The sequence below is a fragment of the Alligator sinensis genome, unplaced genomic scaffold (assembly GCF_000455745.1).
Source record: "Alligator sinensis unplaced genomic scaffold, ASM45574v1 scaffold421_1, whole genome shotgun sequence".
NCBI classification, from domain to species: Eukaryota; Metazoa; Chordata; order Crocodylia; family Alligatoridae; genus Alligator; species Alligator sinensis.
In genome coordinates this window covers 1,635,374-1,654,953 of record NW_005841871.1, presented here as the reverse complement: position 1 = coordinate 1,654,953, position 19,580 = coordinate 1,635,374, and the positions used below count along the sequence as shown (strand labels likewise).

At 39.8% G+C, this 19,580-nt stretch overlaps 1 protein-coding gene across 3 annotated transcripts in view; it reads left to right on the top strand.

The window, feature by feature from the left end:
* The window catches only part of SORCS2 (sortilin related VPS10 domain containing receptor 2), an 857,365-nt gene extending 840,422 nt beyond the window's left edge, over positions 1–16,943 (top strand). For 2 of the 3 annotated variants that reach the window (XM_025195405.1, XM_025195408.1), the window contains exons 26-27: positions 13,535–13,680; positions 16,400–16,655. In XM_025195405.1, the coding sequence (XP_025051190.1) occupies positions 13,535–13,680; positions 16,400–16,599 (346 nt within the window). In that variant the 3' untranslated portion in view covers positions 16,600–16,655. Of the gene's footprint in view, positions 1–13,534; positions 13,681–16,399; positions 16,656–16,824 lie in introns of those variants that run through there. The other variant, XM_025195414.1, reaches the window with a different exon arrangement.
* Positions 16,944–19,580: the final 2,637 nt, after the last annotated feature.

Here is a 19,580-nt window from a genome sequence, read left to right as displayed (position 1 = left end):
AATCGTAAATACGTCTTATAAAAGTCGCGCTCGAAGACGGGAAGAGGTGGGTGGTGGATCAGGCTGCCACGCTCCTCTGGATCTCACACAGGGTTTCTATTACCCTGCCGTGTATCCAGAGTCCCCACGAGATGGATGTGGAGTCCTCTTCGGCTTGGGCGGAAACCATTCAAGCCTCTTATACGGCTAACAAGCCAATCGTTAGCCGCCACGTGTGAATAATTTAGCACTAGCCAATCACGGGGAACGAATTTGCATACCGGTGGCGGGAACTCTTTTGTACCGTGCATTCCTCTTGCAACATGAGCAATGCACTCTGCAAAAGAAGCTGCAGAAAAGGCGGGAAACTCGTCCCTGCACCGGGAGTTTCCTGTGCAACAGGAAACTCTCCCGTGCAATGAAGCTACAACTTGGCGGGGATAATTCTGGTGCCGAAGCACAAACAAAATCATGCCTTTGGGTCATGACAATTAGGTTTTGATTATTGAAAATGTGCAGCTCAAATTAAGAATGCCCAGATGTGATGGAAATAGATAGAAATAGAGTTAACCCTGTAGGACACTGATGAAGAAATAAAAGAGCTATGGAAATGATCTTTATGTAAGCAATGCATTTCTAATGGATAAGTGATACCATATAAGCTGCAAGCAAATATTTTTGCCTTTACCAGCTTTAAGGAAGTATTGATTTGTATTTGATGATTGAGATATATTTAGGAATTATTTGCTGCTTAGGTATTATTTTATTTTACTTTTGGTTCTGCATAGAGAAGTGTTTAGGTTTGAACAGCCAGCCAGTGATAAAACATTCTCATTGGACAAAACCCTACTGTTGTTACACATTAATTTAGTCAATTCTTATTTCATCATTGATTTTTTTTTTTAATGAAAATAATAATAATTTTACAGACTAGGGTGCCATGCTGTGCTTTTGTAACAGCAAAAATACAGCAGTTAGATGAGAGTACATATCAGCAAAAATACCTTTTTCACTGATGCTTGCTTTGGTACATCCACGGGAGAATCTTAAATCTCTTGGTGACTGACTGTTCTTATGGATGAAATGTTGAATTGTATATCAGACTTTATATACAGTAGAGTCGCATCATACGCGCATTTAACTTACGCGAATTCGACTATACGTGCTCGGAGATGATGATGACGATGAACAGGAAGAGCCAGTAAGTTGGGATCTTCATAAATTTGCTGAAGTGTTCCAAGCAGCAAAATACTTGAATGATTTAATTTCTGAATACGATCCTTCCATGGAACAAAGCCTCAAAATCACACGTCGTATTACGGACGATTTGAGACCATACCAAGAAATGTTTGAGCAGCTCAAGAGACAACAACGACAGTTGCTGATCATCATGTGTTCCAAGAAAAAACAACCAGCAGCAGATGAGCCTATGCAATCAACTTCTCGAGCTGAACCAGAGCCAACCATTTTGTCTATGACTCGATCTCCGTCACCCAAGCCTAGCCCATTATCTCCTGGATCGACATCAAGCCCTGATGAACCCCCAGTATGGGCAATTTAAGGGATTTTCAAGGGTAATTTTGACTATACACGATTTTCGCCTTACACGTTGACTTTAGAACCTAACCCCCACGTAAGATGCGACTCCACTGTACAACTGAAATAAAAGCACAGAACTCCAGCTACCTATTTTGGGTGTCTGCAACCACAAAAAGCACCGTAAAATGGTTGGTGTGATATACTTATATTATTTTCAACAGCAGTGCATTGAAGTGTCTCTGTTTATATTATAGGATCATAAAACTTTATTGTGTTATCTATTATGAGGTCCATTTTATTAACTCTTAGGTTTGAGGCAATTAAACAACAGACACAGCTAACAAGTGGTACAAGTATTATAAAATATTTAAGAAAGAAAGAAAGAAAGAAAAGTAATTCTTACCATCTTGAATCCTTCCTAAACTGTTTTCCTGGCCTATTATTTCCTGAATAGTATAGTTATTGCCAATAAGAATTATAGCAGTATTTGTGAACTGTAATATAGTGTAACTTCCCTAATGCTTTTCTAATTTTCCTGTGGAAATCACTTTCCTTTAAATTTTCATTTGTGTTTGATTTAGTTAGGGGTTCAAATTAAGAAAAATGTGTGGCACAAGCAGGTGTTTCTCAGTAGGCTAATAACTGCTGTCAACGCTGGAGAATTACTGTGCAACAGGGTCCAGTTTTACTCCCTGAGAAGTCTGATTTTCAGGGCATTGACAGAATTATTTTTTAAATACTTTTAAAGGTATCTAATAATTTTTTCAGGTGCACCCATTTTTGAGGTCTCAACTTCAAGTGGCCTAAAGACCCTTATTTTCAGAAAATACAGACCATGAAAGTGTGTGAAAAATCAGGGTCTCTTTAATGCATCTCTCATGGAATGTCTAAAATCCCTAACCACTTCTAAAAATCTTGTGTTACTAATGTTTGGGATCATATTTTCACCCCTTTAGTCTCCTGGGTGAGCTCTTACTCATGAGTGATGCCTCCTTGAATTATAAGTTACTGCTCACACATGGGGTAAATAATTCACAAATTGGCCCTTATTGTTTGGGAAATGTGAAATATATTCCCTGTTAGGAATCCCTGAGTTTTAATGCAGAAGTAGGGGTAGGAAAAACATCGTTGATCTCTCTCTCAAAAAAGTGATCCAATTACTAGTCTATAGGCTATTCACAGCTTTGTTTCCCCTCTGTTGTGAAGCTATTCCACTTCATATAAAATAAATGTTCTTGGAGGAGAGACCATAATGTCAGATGAATGCCATAACTAGAGGAGTACAGGGAGGTAGTTAGCTGTGTTTGTCTGAACTTTGGTGGAAGGCAAGACAGGGTGGCACCTGGTAGACTAATTTGTTGAGAGAGATATGAGCTTTTGTAGGCTACAGCCTTCTTCATCAGATGCTGTGAATGGACAAGCAGAAGAGTACAGTCATTCTTTCTTACTCATTGCTGGCCCAATGAATAGTTAATAATTCATAGAAAGTTTGAAAGATGACAGGATTAATTTATGAGAAAATTTAAAGAGGGTGGTCACTGCAGATTAGATAAAATAAAGCTAAGGCTGAAAATGACACTTCACATACTCAAAAGTCATAAATACACATGAGAGAGGAAAAGTTATATGGAGTAGTGCAGGGAAGGAGTGGGTATGAATTAGGGGATGAAATATGTTTAGAAAAAGAAAAAGAAATGTTGGGCTTACTGTTAAAGCTTCCAGGAAGTGGTCTCCTTTAGATTCTACTGTAGGCTTCTAAGAAAGTGGAGGAAGTCCTGTTTCTATGGCATTGGATGGTAAAGTGGCAAACATAGATGCATCCATGGGTCAGTTTCAGTAGCAAACAAAGTAGTCTTTGAGTTAATGAATGCTGAATTTTTGAAATCTAATGACCGTCTAAGGTAAAGTGGTAGGCAACCTCCAGCCTGTTCACTTCTAAACTCAGGGCAATTGTGACTGACAATTTGTAAGGCCAGATTTTCATGTGCTCTCAAAACACAACTGTGGAGGAGTTTGTGGGCCTTGTAGGCAGCTAACTACAGAATTTTGAAAGTGCTCAGACCACCTAGAAGCCCTCGTTGTAGCCAAGTTTAAAAAATGTGATGATTTATTTGGGCACCTATTAGGAGCTGAGCAGTTTTACAAGTTGAATGTACTGCTTTCTGAGTGTTTGACCTAATATAAATGCAATCATTGTGTCCATTTCCAAATCATATCCCATCACAAGATCAGTTCACATCACAGGCGCCACACACTTCTTGTCAGTCAAAAAGGGAAAGCCAAGAATGCGCACATCTACATGTGCATATTAATGCCAGTTACATGTGAGTCCGGGAATGCAGTACATTGAGCAGGTCGGAGCAGCCCCGGCTGGTAGGGGGCTCCAGGAGTCAGCCTGCCAGCTTGGGGCTGCTCCAACCTGGCTCAGCGTGCTGCAGAGGGACTGGCTGGGGCATAAGAATGTTTCAGTGCAGGCCTAGTTGGCAGGCAGCCCTCACATGAAGCACCCTTGTGCCCCAGCGAGCCAGGGCAGTGTCTACACATGCACTGCTGCAGAATATTTTACTCTGCAGCACGATATCACCTGTATTTACAAGTAATATTATGCCACACAGTAAATTAATTTACTCCAGCCTAATAGGGGTGCATGTGTAGATACCACATGTAGATACCTGACATTTATTACACATCTAATTAGTTTATTGCACAGTAAACATCTCATGTAGACATGCCCAATGAGTGAGTAGGGCACTGGGTCTGATTTTATCACCCCTTTTCTCTGCCAGGCAAACAATCAGACGAGCATGAAAGAATCTGCTGTTTGTTCAAGTATCGTTTGCTGTCATCAGCTTCGAGGGTTTACAGTTCATCCCCCTTTGTAAGACGTTTATGCACACAAAACATTAGAGGAGAATAATCCTAAATAAGACCTCTTTCACTAGGCAGCATGTGAAATACCTCATATTCTAGAAAAGAGGAGAACATTAGTTTAGTGGGAAGGTGAGGAGAATTCTAGTGGACCAGGGGTGTAGCAAACAGTGATGTGGTATCATTGCCCCTGCTGAAAAAATGCACATTAAGAAGGGAAGATTGAAATGCTACCATTTACCATTGTTCTAATTAGGATGAAAATCATTGTGTTAGGCTGAATTATGAGCCACAGGATTCATTTTTCACATACAGAACAATATGCTTTGTCTGTCTTGTCTAGCCAGCTAGTGATTAGGTTGCTTGATTGGGTTACATTGTTCAGGATACATCATAATAGCAAATATTCAAACACGGACTAGGAAGACTCACTCATCTGCTACTTTTGTTGGAAATAAAACTGCAAACATTTATCATTATTCCAAAATGCCCCCATTTTATCTAACTATGTGCTGAGTTGATCAAATGCTCCCTAGAACATTATTCCAAATGCAGTACTTTCTGTGTTGAATTCATGTACTGGATTTCAATACGATCCATTCCTCAGTACAAGGAGGTTATTGTGTTATACAACATGTACACATTCAATAAGATAATATTTGAATTAAAAAATAGTGTGACAGATACTTAGTTACTATAAATACAGTGGCAGGGAACAGACAGCAGAAAAGCAGATCAGGTAGGGGAAAGGGTTAGAGTGACGCTTGGAGGGGGCAGGGCTAATTAGTGCCTCTGCCAAAAAGTTTGCCCCCCCCCTCCACTTCCTCCTTTCTAACCCATGTTTTTAAGGTCATACTGGAAGAGGATCTTTGAATGAAAAGCAAAATATTCCCAAGTCACAGATTTCTTAGACCAGCGGATGTCTCAAAATAAGTTTTCTAAAGCAGATTAGTGAAAAATTAGGATATTAAAAAAGAAGACATTTCTCATTTAAGTCTCCGAACACAGTACGTTCCATGACAGGGAACAGGAGCATGCAGTCTCCAATAAGATTTAATTCTTCTGAAGTGTAAAGCAGACAATCCACGAAACCAAGATTCTATGAAAACACAGTGTTTAGGAAAAGATATGAATCACTTGTGAAATATTTACCAGCACAGCCTAATTCAGCCTATGAGCCTGACTCAGACTCAGACTCATGAGTATACATCTTTTACACTTTCACATGGTCTTTCAATGAAGAAACAGAATTCCCAACAAATGAGTCTATAAAACAGAGTATCTGTACCACTCTGTCCTAGACATTTATTACATGAACTAAACGTTATAAGTGGCTGGGATTCACGAGAGTATACCCCACCCACCCCCACCCAGGACAGAGATCAATAAGCACGGGCAGCCTAAAGACTTTAAAAGTTCTAGTGGTCACAGTGCTTTACAGACACTTTAACTAACACATTGGGCTCAGGGGCTACTTTTAAAAAGTATTTTCCACAGCAAAGGTATAATGTTTTTAAAAGGAAAGTGCAAGCATTTCATTTCATTAGTAAAGGAATGATGTTTTCAATAAACCTTTTCCAAAATTGTGATTATTGTGGGATGGAAGGTGAGACAAATCCTGCTGAGGTTCCAAAGCAGGAGGCAGTTCAGAGAATAAGAATATTACAGAGGCAAAAAAAAAATGTCTCTTTTTCATACTTTATGTATCAGACAATTAACAATCTGGTGCTTCAAGCTAGCAATATGCTGCCAGCTTCATTAGCACACCACAACAGTTTTATCATCCAGGTTAAACATAATGGCCACAGCACATCACTTGAATATCATAAGCAATTGGAAAGTTGTGGGAGTGAGATCCCTCTTTTAGAAAGGGCTGAGGATCTGCATATTGTCTCTAAAAACTCTACCATCCTTCTTACATTGAATTCAGTCCCAATAAAAAGTCTCCCCTCTCTTTTTGATGTTTATGGTTATGTATGTTATGAATATCCTGTTAGTCATCGGGACAAGATTCCTTCATCTGTTTAGCAACCCTTTTAGCTAGCTTCCACAGTGCATGGGACACTGTGGGGTAAAAAAAGCTGAGATAAATAGCTCTATATCTACTATGTGAACTCAAGGGAAGAAAAATTATATTTTAACCACATCAAAGCTGCCATCTATGTATCACATTACTAACAAGGAGCTGAGATCATCCTTCGTTGCTTAGTACAATAGGCATATAAGATTAATCATAGAATCACAGAAAATAAGAACCGAAGGGACCTTACGAAGTCATCTAGTCCATCCCCCAAGCCAGGGGTGTGAACCAGCTATACATAAACCTGACCTGCTATTTAAAACTTTCATCAGTAGAATTTCCCACTCTACCTCAGTACTCTATACCAGTGCCTAACTGTAGTTGCAGTTAGAAATCTAATTATTTCAATCTAAATCACCCATGTTGCAACGTAAAGCCCTTTACTTCTTGTCCCAATTATAGTAGACAAGGAGAATGGTTAATAACTTTCCACTCTGTATAGCAGAGCTTTGCTGCTACCCAGCACGTCCACAGGTGACGGATAGTGGAATGACCTTCAGGGAAGGTTAGCTGTGAAATAAGCAGGGGTAATGCTGATGAATAAGCAGTCACAGACCAAGCAACAGAAGCACCACCAGGATGTGATGAAGACAGTAGATGGCAATGCTTTCCCTCCTGAAAAGCCACGTTTATCCTTTGACAATGCTGTGATATGACGAGTACAGGTTGCCACTATAATAAGCCTGCCTAGCCCCCAGCCGTGGGTCTACAAGTCCTCGATGGCAGAGCAGGCAGAAGATGTTAGAATCCCAATGGCTGCAAAGGCAGATGAAAGCTGCAGCGGAACAAGATCCCCAGTTTTCTTGGTCTCTTTGCCATTGGATCAAGGTCCCATTCTGTCAAGAGCTGTGTGGAAGCTGATGTGCAGCAAGTTCTCCATAATGAAAGAAGTAATGGACAGATATCTTCCATGAATCATGGAAGACAATCATCCTCAACTGCGAGGGATTGCTGAAGAAAATGACTGCAGTAACCTTCTACATATTTGAAGGCTGCTATCATGTCTTCCTCAGTCTTTTATTTTCTAGACCAAGCAACCCAAATTCTTTCAGTATTTCCTCAAAGGTCATGTTTTCTAGACTGCTGATCATTTTGGTTGCTCTCCTCTGGAGTCTTTCCATTCTCCAGTTTGTCCACATCTTTCTTGAAGTGTGTTGCACAAAACTTGGTATAAGAGCTGAACTGAGGTCTTACCAGCGTCAAGATGTTTGAAATAACCTTTCCACTCATCAAAGATACAGTGTTTATCTTATAAATATATAGCAGCTTATATATCCAGTATGATGTTGGCTTTTTTTTTTTTTTACAGTATGACATTGTTAATCTATTTGTTTTGTGGATGGGGGAGAGCAGTGGATATAATATACCTTGACTTTGGCAAGGCTTTGACACTGCCTCTCACAACATTCTCATTAACAAAGAAATGCAGACTAACTGAAAGCACTCAGAGGTGGATCCATAACTTCTTTGATCATCATGCTCAATGAGTAGTCATCAATGGCTCAATGTCTTAGGGCACCTATAGATGTGACAGACCTCTGCTCTGACACGTGCTAATCTGCACGTCAGAGCAGACTTGATAATTCGAGTCTGCTGGAGTGTGCTAATAAGCATGCTCCAGTAGCCTCTGCATCGTGTGTATTCAGCATCTCTTGTGTTTCAAAATGGTGGCGGGGGTGCTTTAATTAAAGCTCATTGAACGAGCTTAGTTAAAGCAGCCTCACCACCATGTTGAGGTGACGCTGAAGGCACTTTAATTAGAGTGGCTCTCAGAGCACCAGCATGTGTTTAGACACACTTACTGGGGGGAGGTATCAAGTGGAGTTCCCCAAGGGTCTATCTTGGATCCTGTATTATTTAATATCTTTATTAATGATTTAGACCAGGGGTTCTCAAAGATTTTATGTCGTGTCCTGGCAAACTGCAGCTCAGAAGTGTCCGTGTCCTGGCAAACCGCAGTCCAGCAGTTGTGGTCGATCATGGCCAGAATTTCTGCCGGCAGACAGGTAAGGATACCCCCACCCCTTGGGCAGGGGAGTGGTCCAAACCCTCCTGGACCCTGCACAAGGAGCCAGGCCTTCTCTGCCCAGCTCTGGGGGGGCTGCGGTTTGCCAGTCCGCAGTCACTTCCGGTCCGGCAGCTGACCGTGCTGTGGACCCGCGGCTGGACCCGCAGCTGACTCGCCACAGCCCAGAGATTGAGAACCCCTGATTTAGACAGTGGGATTAAGTGTGCACTTAGCAAATTTTTGGATGACAAGAAGTTGGGTGGAGTTGCAGATACTCTAGATGGATCCAGAATCCTGGATACACTGGAGAAAATGTTTGCAATCAATCAGATGAGATTAAATAAGGACAAATGCAAAGTCCTTCACGTGGGATGGCATAATTGCCTGCACAAATATAGGCTGGGGAATGAGTGGCTAGGCTACAGTACTATAGAGAAGGACCTGGGGATTACCATAGACTGTAAGATGAGTATGAGCCAAGAGTGTGCTCTTGTTGCAAAAAAACCCAACAATGTACTGAATTGTATTAACAGGAGTGTCCATTGCAAATCAAGGAAAGTGATTCTTTTACTCTATTCAGCAGCGATGAGGCCACACCTGGAATGCCATGTTCAGTTTTCAACCTTCATGTTTCAAGGAGTATGTGGGCACTTTGGAAAATGTCCAGTGCAGAGTGGCAAAACTGTTTAGGGGTCTAGGAGGCAAGACTTCTGAGGAAAGGCTGAAAGAACTAACTTTATTTAGTCTGGAGAAAACAAGACTGAGGGGGATTTGATAACAGTCTTCAAATACCTGGAGGGCAATTATGGCAAGGATGAAGATGGGCTTTTCTCTGTGGCTGTAGGGGACAGAACTAGGAGTAATAGCCTCAAGCTGCAGCAAGGGAATTTTAGGTTGGAGATTAGGAGGAACTTGCTGTTCAAGTATAGGAACAGGCTACCTAGAAAAATTATAGCATCTCTATTCCTGGAAATTTTGAAGAGCAGGTTGGATAGACGCTTGACTGGGATGGTTTAGTCAGGGATGATCCTCCTTGAGCAGGGACTGGACTAAATGGGCATTTTTACACATGCAAGTGTTGCAGTGCCGGGCGCTTTGAAAAGCCTCCAGTGCTGCAACACATATAGTTGTATAAGTGCCGAAATGCACATCAGTGCTGAGAAAATGGAGGCACTGCACTTTTGAACTAAAACATACAGAAGGTGCTTTAGTTCAAAAGTGCACCACCACCATTTTCTGACACACATTTCGCCACTTATACCACTGCATGTGATGCAGTGCAGTGCACATCAGCTTGTGTGTGGGGCAGACTCGATTATTCAAGTCTGCTCTGAAGCAGCAGATCTCTGGTGCATCGTGGGACTAAAAAATATGTGTATAAATGCTCAATGATATCACATGGTTCCTTCCAGCCCTACTCTCCTATGATCCTATTAGAAGATCTACTGAAGAGTTCCTGTCTATATGGTAGTTCCCCATTTTGTATCTCCACAATTGATTAGTCTTTACTAAATTGTAGTACTTTTTATTTATCCTTGTTGAATTTTTTTCTCTTTCAAAATATTTCCCAATTTTTCAAGGTCACTTTGGATTCTAATCCTGTGCTCTGAAGTCTCTACATTTAGTAAATGTCTATACCCCACTCGATTCAGCCTGCCAGTCTATTAGTAAGCCATCGTAGCTATGCTCTGCATACAATTTTCCACCCAGTTGTATTAACAATTTACAGTAGCTTACTCTAGCCTATATTTGCCCAGTTTGCTTAAGAGAATGCATTGTTTTCTATACCCATCTCCATTCATCCTCTGCTTGGGTATCATTGTATAACATTATTGGTATATGCATCCTCTCCTGGATGGTTTCTAGTCTGTGGAGAGATATGTTATCTTTCTGCATCGTTGACTCTCCATCTCATTTTCTATCTCAGAAGCAAACCTATCTTTTTCTCCTCTTGCCTGGATTACTTTTATGTTCTGTGAGAATATAGTTCTAGTCCCAGCCATTTTACTTGTGAAAACAGCCACTAATTTAATGATCCATAATATTTCCTAAAAAATTCCTCTCAAATCAAAATAATAGCATGTATTTTCAATATGAAAGAGGCAAGTAAATTATGAGGGCTCTAAAATAAAACGAAATTATTCATTTGAGCACTAATGCAAACATAATAAAGTCCAAACCATGGCAAACTCTTCTCTTCAATGTATTATTATTGTTATTATTTTTATTTCAGTGCCAAAAATACATCATAATATTCTTTATTTTAAATACTTCATAGACTTTGAAGCTAGCCTCTGGAAAATGAAGAAAACTGTATAAAAGCCAATAATTAATGGCTTCAGAAAGCCTAGTGAATATTTAGATCATATAGCTCTCATTTCCTCAACTATTTCATGCTGCTAAATGTTTTAAAATGTAAACACTATATACTATAGAATGATTAAAGATGCAACATAGGAAAAACAGAGCCCTAATGTAGGACCAGGATATCAGTCTGAAACAGCATTTTAATGAATTCATGAATGATAGAGGATTACATTTTCTCTTTTTTTTTTGTAGTTCTCAGAGTAGACATCTGAATTTCCATATCTTGTGCTTAAAATAAAACAGCTAAAGATATTCAAAGTGAATTGCTCAGTATAGGTATTTGTTTCCAGCAGAGGATCAATCCAAAGAGCATACATTTTTCAGATCAAGAGTAAATGGTAAAAAGGACATCTTGTTTAAACATTTTCTGTTTTCAGATAAATGTGATTTCAATTTGAATATTGCTAATACAAAACAGAAGGGTTCAAATGCCACGTTTTTACACTAATTTTTGTGTGTTTTTTTTTTTTTTTTTTGCCTAGACCCATGCACTAAATGGTTATATTGTCCCCAACATTGAAAACAGGAAAACAGCCTTGTGTTAATACTCATATACCAACATAGTCATGAGCATGTTTTTTAATGTTGATATATTGATACATTGACTCTTTATTTGCAGAGATTATAAAAAGAAATGAAGGTTACTTGGAGGAAGCATAGTGGGCATGGGCATCTGTTAATTTGGTCTTGTGCCACTAAAACTCAGTTAGTGGACCCGTTGTCCTTTCTCAGTCCTTCCAGTCAACCAATAAGTGAGGTTCACTCGTTCTCTGGTACAAAAAAACCCTTCTGCTAGTGATTTTTCTTTGTTTGACTTCTTTGAAGTTGCCTTCCATTATGTTTAAACACATCGGATCAAATTCATCCCACAGACAGGTCAAATTATAGGGAAAAATTTCTTTTGATCTTTTTGATTGTTTAACATTTTCTATTATTATATTTTTCAAAATTTTTGCTTATATTTTCCTGTGATATTTTTCCTGTTACTTTACAATAGAAAGTGGCTAGTGATATTTTGAACAGAATCTGTCATTATAAATAACATTTGATCCAATAACTTCTAAACTCAAACCAAAATGATGCCAGCTGGAATAGAACATTTCTTTTGAAATGACATTTAAACCCAGGTCATTTCAGAAATGTCTAGGGCAGACAGAGCAATTCATGTATTTTTCCAGCTTTCATATGGCTGTTAGAGTACAGAGGTGAAGTTGTCCATTTTTAGAGAGCTACCTTAAAATTGTGTTGTTTTTTTTCTACTCATTGTCACTACACAACTGAAGGAGCTCAGAAGCAGGACAATTCAGCACCACTTTTCCTTTTGACTTGTTTGTTGCATGATCTATGGTCAAACACAAAACTGACAGCCATGATCACCAGCTTATTACAGAGTGAGGAATGAAGCTCATGACCTCTACCCTTAAAATCAAAGGTGTCTGCTTGGTGAGAGACAGGGAGCATCCTTCCATTCCTCAAATCTGCTGTCGAATACAGATGCAGTACATAACATTGCAATAGCTCGATGTTCAAATTAGCACTCCAGTTCTTTCATGGAAGAAAATAAATGCATTTTCAAATATCTTGCTCATAGAACTCAGAGTTTCTTACTGAATAGTTATGCTGAAGCTTCTGTAGTTTTGTTTTTAGGATCTGGAGTGCTGCTGTCACCATCACAGCCAGGTGGAACTGCCCCGGGTGCCTTGGGCTCATCCAGATAAGCCTAAAGCAGGCAGGAGAACTTTTGCTGCAGCCTGTCCCAGTCAGCCTCCCCCCTCACTTCTGGAAACAGAGGTGTGCAAGGCAGCTCTGTCTGCTCTGTGAGTGCTTCCATGTGCTTTAGGCTTATCCAGCTGTGCATGAGACGCTGGAGGGAGGCAGTTCCACCTGGACACCCTGGCAGCAGCACCCATGCCGCAGCACCCCTGAAAGGGCCTTGCCTCCCCGTTGAAGTGTTCAGTGAAACCCCAGTTAAAAATCATTGATATAGAGACTTAGCATCAGGAATGGGTGATAAAGTGCTTCACTTTATGCTTTCCAAATAAACCGTTTTACTACTTTTTAATATTGTTCAGACATTCTGACTATCTCAGATGAGAAGCTGATGGCGATGCTGTGGCACTTACATTATGATGTCACATTGCTGTTATTCCCAGTGGAGGCTCTGATTCTGTATGACCTCTGGGCAGGTCACATATCTTCCCTAGCTTTTAAATTGGTATGATCTCAGGGATGCTGTAGTGCAATGTTTCCCATCCAGTGGACCGAAAAGTGATTTGTGGAAGGGGGAGTCTTTTGAGATGCTTACAATTTTATTACAACCCAGAGCAAATGATATCTGATGCCCCCTCTTGTCACTCACCCTTGACCTTGAAGATCAAACATCCATTCAATCTTTTGAAGCACACATAGAGATGAATTCTATGATCTTATCGTTGGTATTGTATAATGGACTTTTACTCTTTAATTTTAAAGGTCATGAAAATTTTTACTTCAAATTAGGATTCATTAACCTGAAAAGATCAACAAATGCTGCAGTACTGTAAAACATGGCTAAGTGATACTTTGTGAACCTATTATTATTTGTTATTTAATCTTAGTGGATTTTCCCGTAGGGGCCTGAAGTTAATTGTACACTATTTCACTGGTAATTAAATTCCATCAATGGATCTCTTTATTCCCCCTACACTGTTTAGGAAACTGCCAGGCAGAAATGTCTATGCCCAAATGCACAATGAAAAAGAACAGGAGATGACCAGCCCTGTTAATCACAGTGAGGACACTCAGAACATCATCCAGGGTGAGGAGTTTATTGATGATGATATGGACTCTCAAACACTAGGTAACGCAAGAGGTAACTTCACCTTCACTTTATTAACTTTTATTTTGTCTTCTTGGACAGTAATTTTTACAAGTTTATTTGTACTTACAGCTTTTTGATTTTCTGCTTCAGGAGAAAGCAAATTGTAAACTCCTACCAGGAGATCTTCTAATTTTATCTTCTCTCATTCTGTTTGGTTTGAAATTCCGCCAAGGCTATTGATTGTTATGACACATCATTTAGACCACACACTACATTACATAAAATAGTATAATTAGTGTCATGCAATCTGCAAACAACATAAGGAGGATAATACAGTAAGCAGCATAGCTCAACTTTACTAGCACTTAAACAATCTCATTGAGGCCTTGAATACTGAATATAATGAATTTCATGTGAAGTAAAATGATGTGCAGAATGAATATTTCCTTAATGAAGACTATACCTGACTTCAGCGGTATATTTGTTATATTATTTGAAGTGGAAGAGAATGTACTCTCTCCTACACATATCAAATTAATTTCTAAGTTGGAAAACTCGATGAAATTTTCCCATTTTCAGTCCTGAACTGCCAATATCCATTGGGCAGAGGCTGTGATCTCCATGTAGAAATCTTTCTATGAAAGTAGAGTAAATGATTCAAGATCTGATGAAAGTGCTCATCCTGGCAGCCCATGATTATAATTATTGTCTAAGTATTTCATTTCCTATAAAATACTCCAACTGTACTGAGAATTTAGAATTGCCTGAAAAATGTAACACACAGTAACACCATTCAGGTGCATTTCTGCCAATCCTGTGAAAATGGAACATCTGACCCTAAGTTTCCAAGACTTCTAACACTGTGAAGGGGACAACTATGTAGACAGAAGGTTTCATAAATCCACCATGAGGAAGATGGGACAAACTTTTTGGCAGGCTTTCTTTGTCTACCTTTTGTTGTTTCTTTAACCCGTTTGTCTTTGTCTTTTACTGTTGTTTTCTTCCTTTTCCATTAGCTGGACTGTATACTACTTCTTGCTTCCCAGAGACATAGCTATTTAGAAAAAGGAAAAAGCCACGTGCAAAATTCACCTGCAAAATAGTTGTATATGTTTTTGTACAAATTTTGACAATTTTCCATGCACTAAAATCATTACTGATTTCTTTCGAAGCTCACAAAGGCAACTTTGATTGTAACTGCAAAACTGCATCCTTTTGTTTTTTGTAAAAAAAAAAAAATGTTTGGATTAAAATACCTCCAGAGACCTTGGTCTCTAAAGTGGAGTCTGCCAAAAATGAGTAGGAGGCACAGAGGTCAGACCCAATTTCATCAAGTGACTACATTTAGGTGTTCCAGGGCCTACAATCTAGATGTCTCAGCCTAGAAGAATAATCTGATTTGACCATGTCTAGGTGTCTGAGTGCTCTACACAGAGAGAGGGAAAGAATCGCCTCTAAAGAGCACTATAGAAAATCCATAGGAGCCTATACAACAAATAGGAAACACCTCCATCAGTCTGAAGGGTTTAAACAATTGATTCAGATGGTACATTGTGCGTCTCAGTTAACTTCTGATCCAGAACACTTATTTCTGCTCAGTAGAGATTTAGGCACTTTCCAGCATCAAACTGGATTACAACAAAGATTAGGCAGGAGGTAGATGTCTAGATGGTCAAGCTAGCAGGTCACTTCTGAGCATGTGCAGAAGCCCAACTGTAGGTACCTAAGGAATTTTGCGGTCCAAAATAGAGGCACTACTTGAACTTAGGTGCCTACTGATTTTGTGGCTTCTGAATTATTCTTTGGCACCTAGATTTCACACTAGTCCCTTTTAAGCACCTCCAAGACTGGAATCTGGCTCTCAAACACCTTGGCTTATATCAGGTGCTATTCAAACACAATCTTCTCATAGTTGTGGAAAAAATACTCACTATTTATTCATATATGGCCGCTTGGGACAGGTCACTGGCATGAAGAAATTCTACCCTGATTTATAACACCTTCAAAATAGTCCTTCTTGTTCACTTTGAGGCTGCATGGGATATGATCTTGTACTCCTTACTCTGAGGAAACTTCTGTTGCAGTCAGTAGGGAATGCAGATTAAGTAAGGAACGTAAGATCAAGATTTTTTAACGATGCTGCCTGAAATTAGGTTAGAAAATGCAGATCTAAATGTGATTTGTAGTTTGGCCAGGTTTTCAGCACCAGCAGATATTGTAGTGGAGCATGAAGAGTTCATTTGCTTGGGTCAAAACCATCTATATTTATCAGCTACTATGCCGTTTTAAAACATAAGAGTATTTTTAAGACAGAAACCTATACTTCTCCACACCAGACTTCTTTATCTCCAATATTTATATAGCTTCAATAGTTCTCATCACTGCAAAGAAAACATTTCTATTTGTCTCAATATTGTTCTATTTTCTCTGGCTTGAGGTATGAGATATGTTATAATCCCTACTGTAATATTAAATTCTCTTTCACAACATTACTTGCAGAAGGTCTTATGGAGAGTCCTACTTATTCTGATGGGTTTTTTTTTCCTCTTCCCACCGCTGCTAGGGTGATCGCTCCATGCACAGCAGAATTTTACGAGCCTAGTTTTCTGTTTGTTCTCTCTCTTCTCATAACTTTTGAATTTTCACAGTACAGTATTTCCAGACTCACCCATCCACTTCTTTTGTTTTCTATATATTTTATGTTGCCTACTTTATCGCAACCCCCACCTTGGGACTCCTCAACACCATTACCTTGCAGTGACTCCTTCTGGGAGAGGTGGCAACTTGAACAGCTACAGAGTTCCCTTATTGCTGATGCCGGTCAGTGTCCAGTCCCAGGTCAGTGGCATGTTGAATGGAAGCCTCCGGTTCCATTCTCCTCCCTCACCTGCACCCCTCAAGGCAACTACCACCTTTTTAAGCTGCAAAGAGAACCACCTTATGCTGTCACTGGGATAGAAACCCTAGGAATTCACCACAAACTCATCATGAGCAAAAGCTTTAAGGCACTAAAGCAGAACATATGCTGTAGGTACACTGAGCTGCTGCACCACCTTCACCTGATGTGTTGTGTGATCAAACCATCATCTTATTTGATTGACTTGTCCCTTCAATAAAAGGGAAATATATTTCAAAATGCCTGCAAACACTAATACAAACATTTTGTTTCTTATATTTTCTTAGGCAATCACTCAGGCGTGGTTTTGAGCATTAACTCCAGAGAGATGCACAGTTACCTGGTTAGCTGATATTTGCAACTGAATACAAAAACCGAAAGACTCTTTTCTGTATCTTTTTATTTTTCCCTGGGGAAGTCACAGAATTGCAAGCATGGCTGTAAACACTGGTGAAGAGAAGGATCCTAAACAGTCCTGTGGAAGCAAGTGTCCATCATCTGTTACCGCGGAGAAGGATAATATATCTTGTGTTCATACAATACACTGGGAACTTATTACAATTCAAACTCAAACTAAGGTAGCAGATTTGTAGCCCTAGGCGCACTCTATGCCATATTTTCTCTTTCCTGTACATGTTCTAGTTCTTTGTGTTCATTTTTGGAAGGATTGATCTTAACTCTTTTTATTGAGGTATTCAGTAGAAGATGGGGATTCTTCAGTCCTGAAGAGCTGACTTTAAAATCCAGTGACTAGCACAAACCAAATGGCTGGTTGAATGCTCCATATTTTTACTGGGTTAAAAAGCTGTGACTTCCTGGTCTGGTTCTGTACTCAGAGAAGAATGAGCAAGGAGACAGATATTTTCCCTAGCTCCTCCTCAGTCTTATCTCCTAACTTCCAAATGTGAGAGACAATCTAATGAGCTTCTGCTCACTGGTTGAGGCCCTGCTATTGACTGAAGAGGTAATGTCTTAGGACCTGTTGCTCTTGTAAATGTAATGAGCCTTGATAAATCCTCAGCCCCATGTCTATCTCTTATGGTCATCACCAAGAGAAAGGAAAAAAGTGCCAGCTTGATGCTACTTCCAGACCAGGTGCCTTCACTTCCAGACACTGGTTTAAGTTGCTCCTTCATTGTCTTCTAGCTGAGCACCTCCAGAATAGCAGTTGCAAGACCGGTTACTATATAATAAACAGTGCTGACTCCCCTTTTCCTGTTTTTAAAACCCCAGACACTGTAAATACCTCTTTTAAGTATCTCTTTTATATCTTTTTTTTAACTTTCTATCTTTAGGACAGAGCCCCCAGGTGTATAAGAATTCCCCCCCCCTAACAAGACTGTGTAGCACACTAGTCCTACAGACACTTGGAGTTTCCCTTTGTGTTCGGTCCCTGCCTTAATGAAGGGATAGGAAGACTCTCAACTGAACTTCACCACCTTTCTTGTGTGTGACAATCAGGAAGGATCATAGGAGGGATCCAGTGTGGTTTAAGGGGCTGCACTTCTTTTCTCTTACCACAGGGTGTCATTCTTTCACCCTTATTGAACTGGGCCATATTTCTACAGGAAAGGGCAATGGACAGCTCAAAGGAGCAGATTTCAGAAAGGCAAGTGGGGTGAGTTGAGAGTTTTCTTATCCCATCCTTGTTTCCCTAGGGGAGGGAAAGTCTGATAAATCCACATCTTGCTGGTTGTTTGTATGTGTTTTTATGGATTCTTGTAGGAAATGGATCACAATGTGATATATTAAAATTTTTGGCACCCCATGCATCATAGCTGCCTGAAATTAGGGCAGTCCCTCAGAAACCTATCAAATCTCTTCACCTTTTGCCTTCAGTAGGGGGATGACTAGCTCTTTGCTCACTGAATGCCATGCTGATGCTTACAGCTATGTGAAAATACCACCTTCCTTAAAAAGGATATAGATAACGACTTTCTACTGAATAAACAAACAGCAGATAGGGACTGCTGGTGAGACAGGATGGTACTATCTACAAATTCTCCAATCTATTAGGTCACTTATCCATGTGTCCATGAAATTAATGATATCATGGAATACGTTTCCATCAGAAACAACATGCTAGCAATATGGCACTAGAGATTCTCACGTGCCTGCAGAAACCCGTGTGTAAAGCACAAAAAAAATCTGGTTTCGGAGCTACCTGTATTAGACCACGAAGGTGCGACTGCCTGAAAATAAATACAAACTGCTCAGGAAAATTTCTGTTATCATCTCAGAAAATTCTTTGGCTCTAAGAGGCCCGACAAACTAACCCACACAGAAGCACGCAACACTTAAATTGATCCACGTAATACATAGGACTAGGTACAATCCTGACAGTCAGAGTCTGGATTTTCTGCAAAGAAGTGCCAGTGGAAAATGCATTATGCTTGGAAAGCCTTTGGGATTGTTGCACCAAAGGCATAACTTACTCACCTTTTCCTTATGCTTTTTTGAGGAAATGGCCTAGAAATAATCCTGTGATGATACAAACAATGTAACCTTTTTCTGGCTAAGTGAGTGCAAAGCAGCTGGTTGTGCAGTCTGGGGAGCAGAAGACTCGCTTTTTTGAAGAACATAGAGCAGAGGTGTAATGGGGGAATGCTGCACCTGTGGCAGCAGCTGCACAGCTGGCCAGAAATGATGGCAGCTTTTATTTCTACATTTCTTCCCAGTATGAGTTAGCATTCAGGGCTGCTGCCTCAGTTACCCCGCTTAGTTTTGCTACAGATGTAGAGAACAGAAATTCTGCCTTAAGGACTTTTTTGCTGATCTCAGCTAGCTGGCTAAGGGAACTGTATGGACTAGTTCACATACACTAATTTCATGCCTTGGCAACTATTTTTCTACATTTGCAACAGTTTTATTCATCTCTGGTGGCAGAAAACATCTGTTGTACAGTAGTATACTCAACTCTTGCAGAAGACTCTGCAAGTTATGATTTTAATCCTTAAAATGTAAAAAGTGTTTGTAATCCCAAAAGCATTTTTCAAAAATTAATATAATTCTGGCAATGTGCCTGTGGAGGTTGGTCTGATGC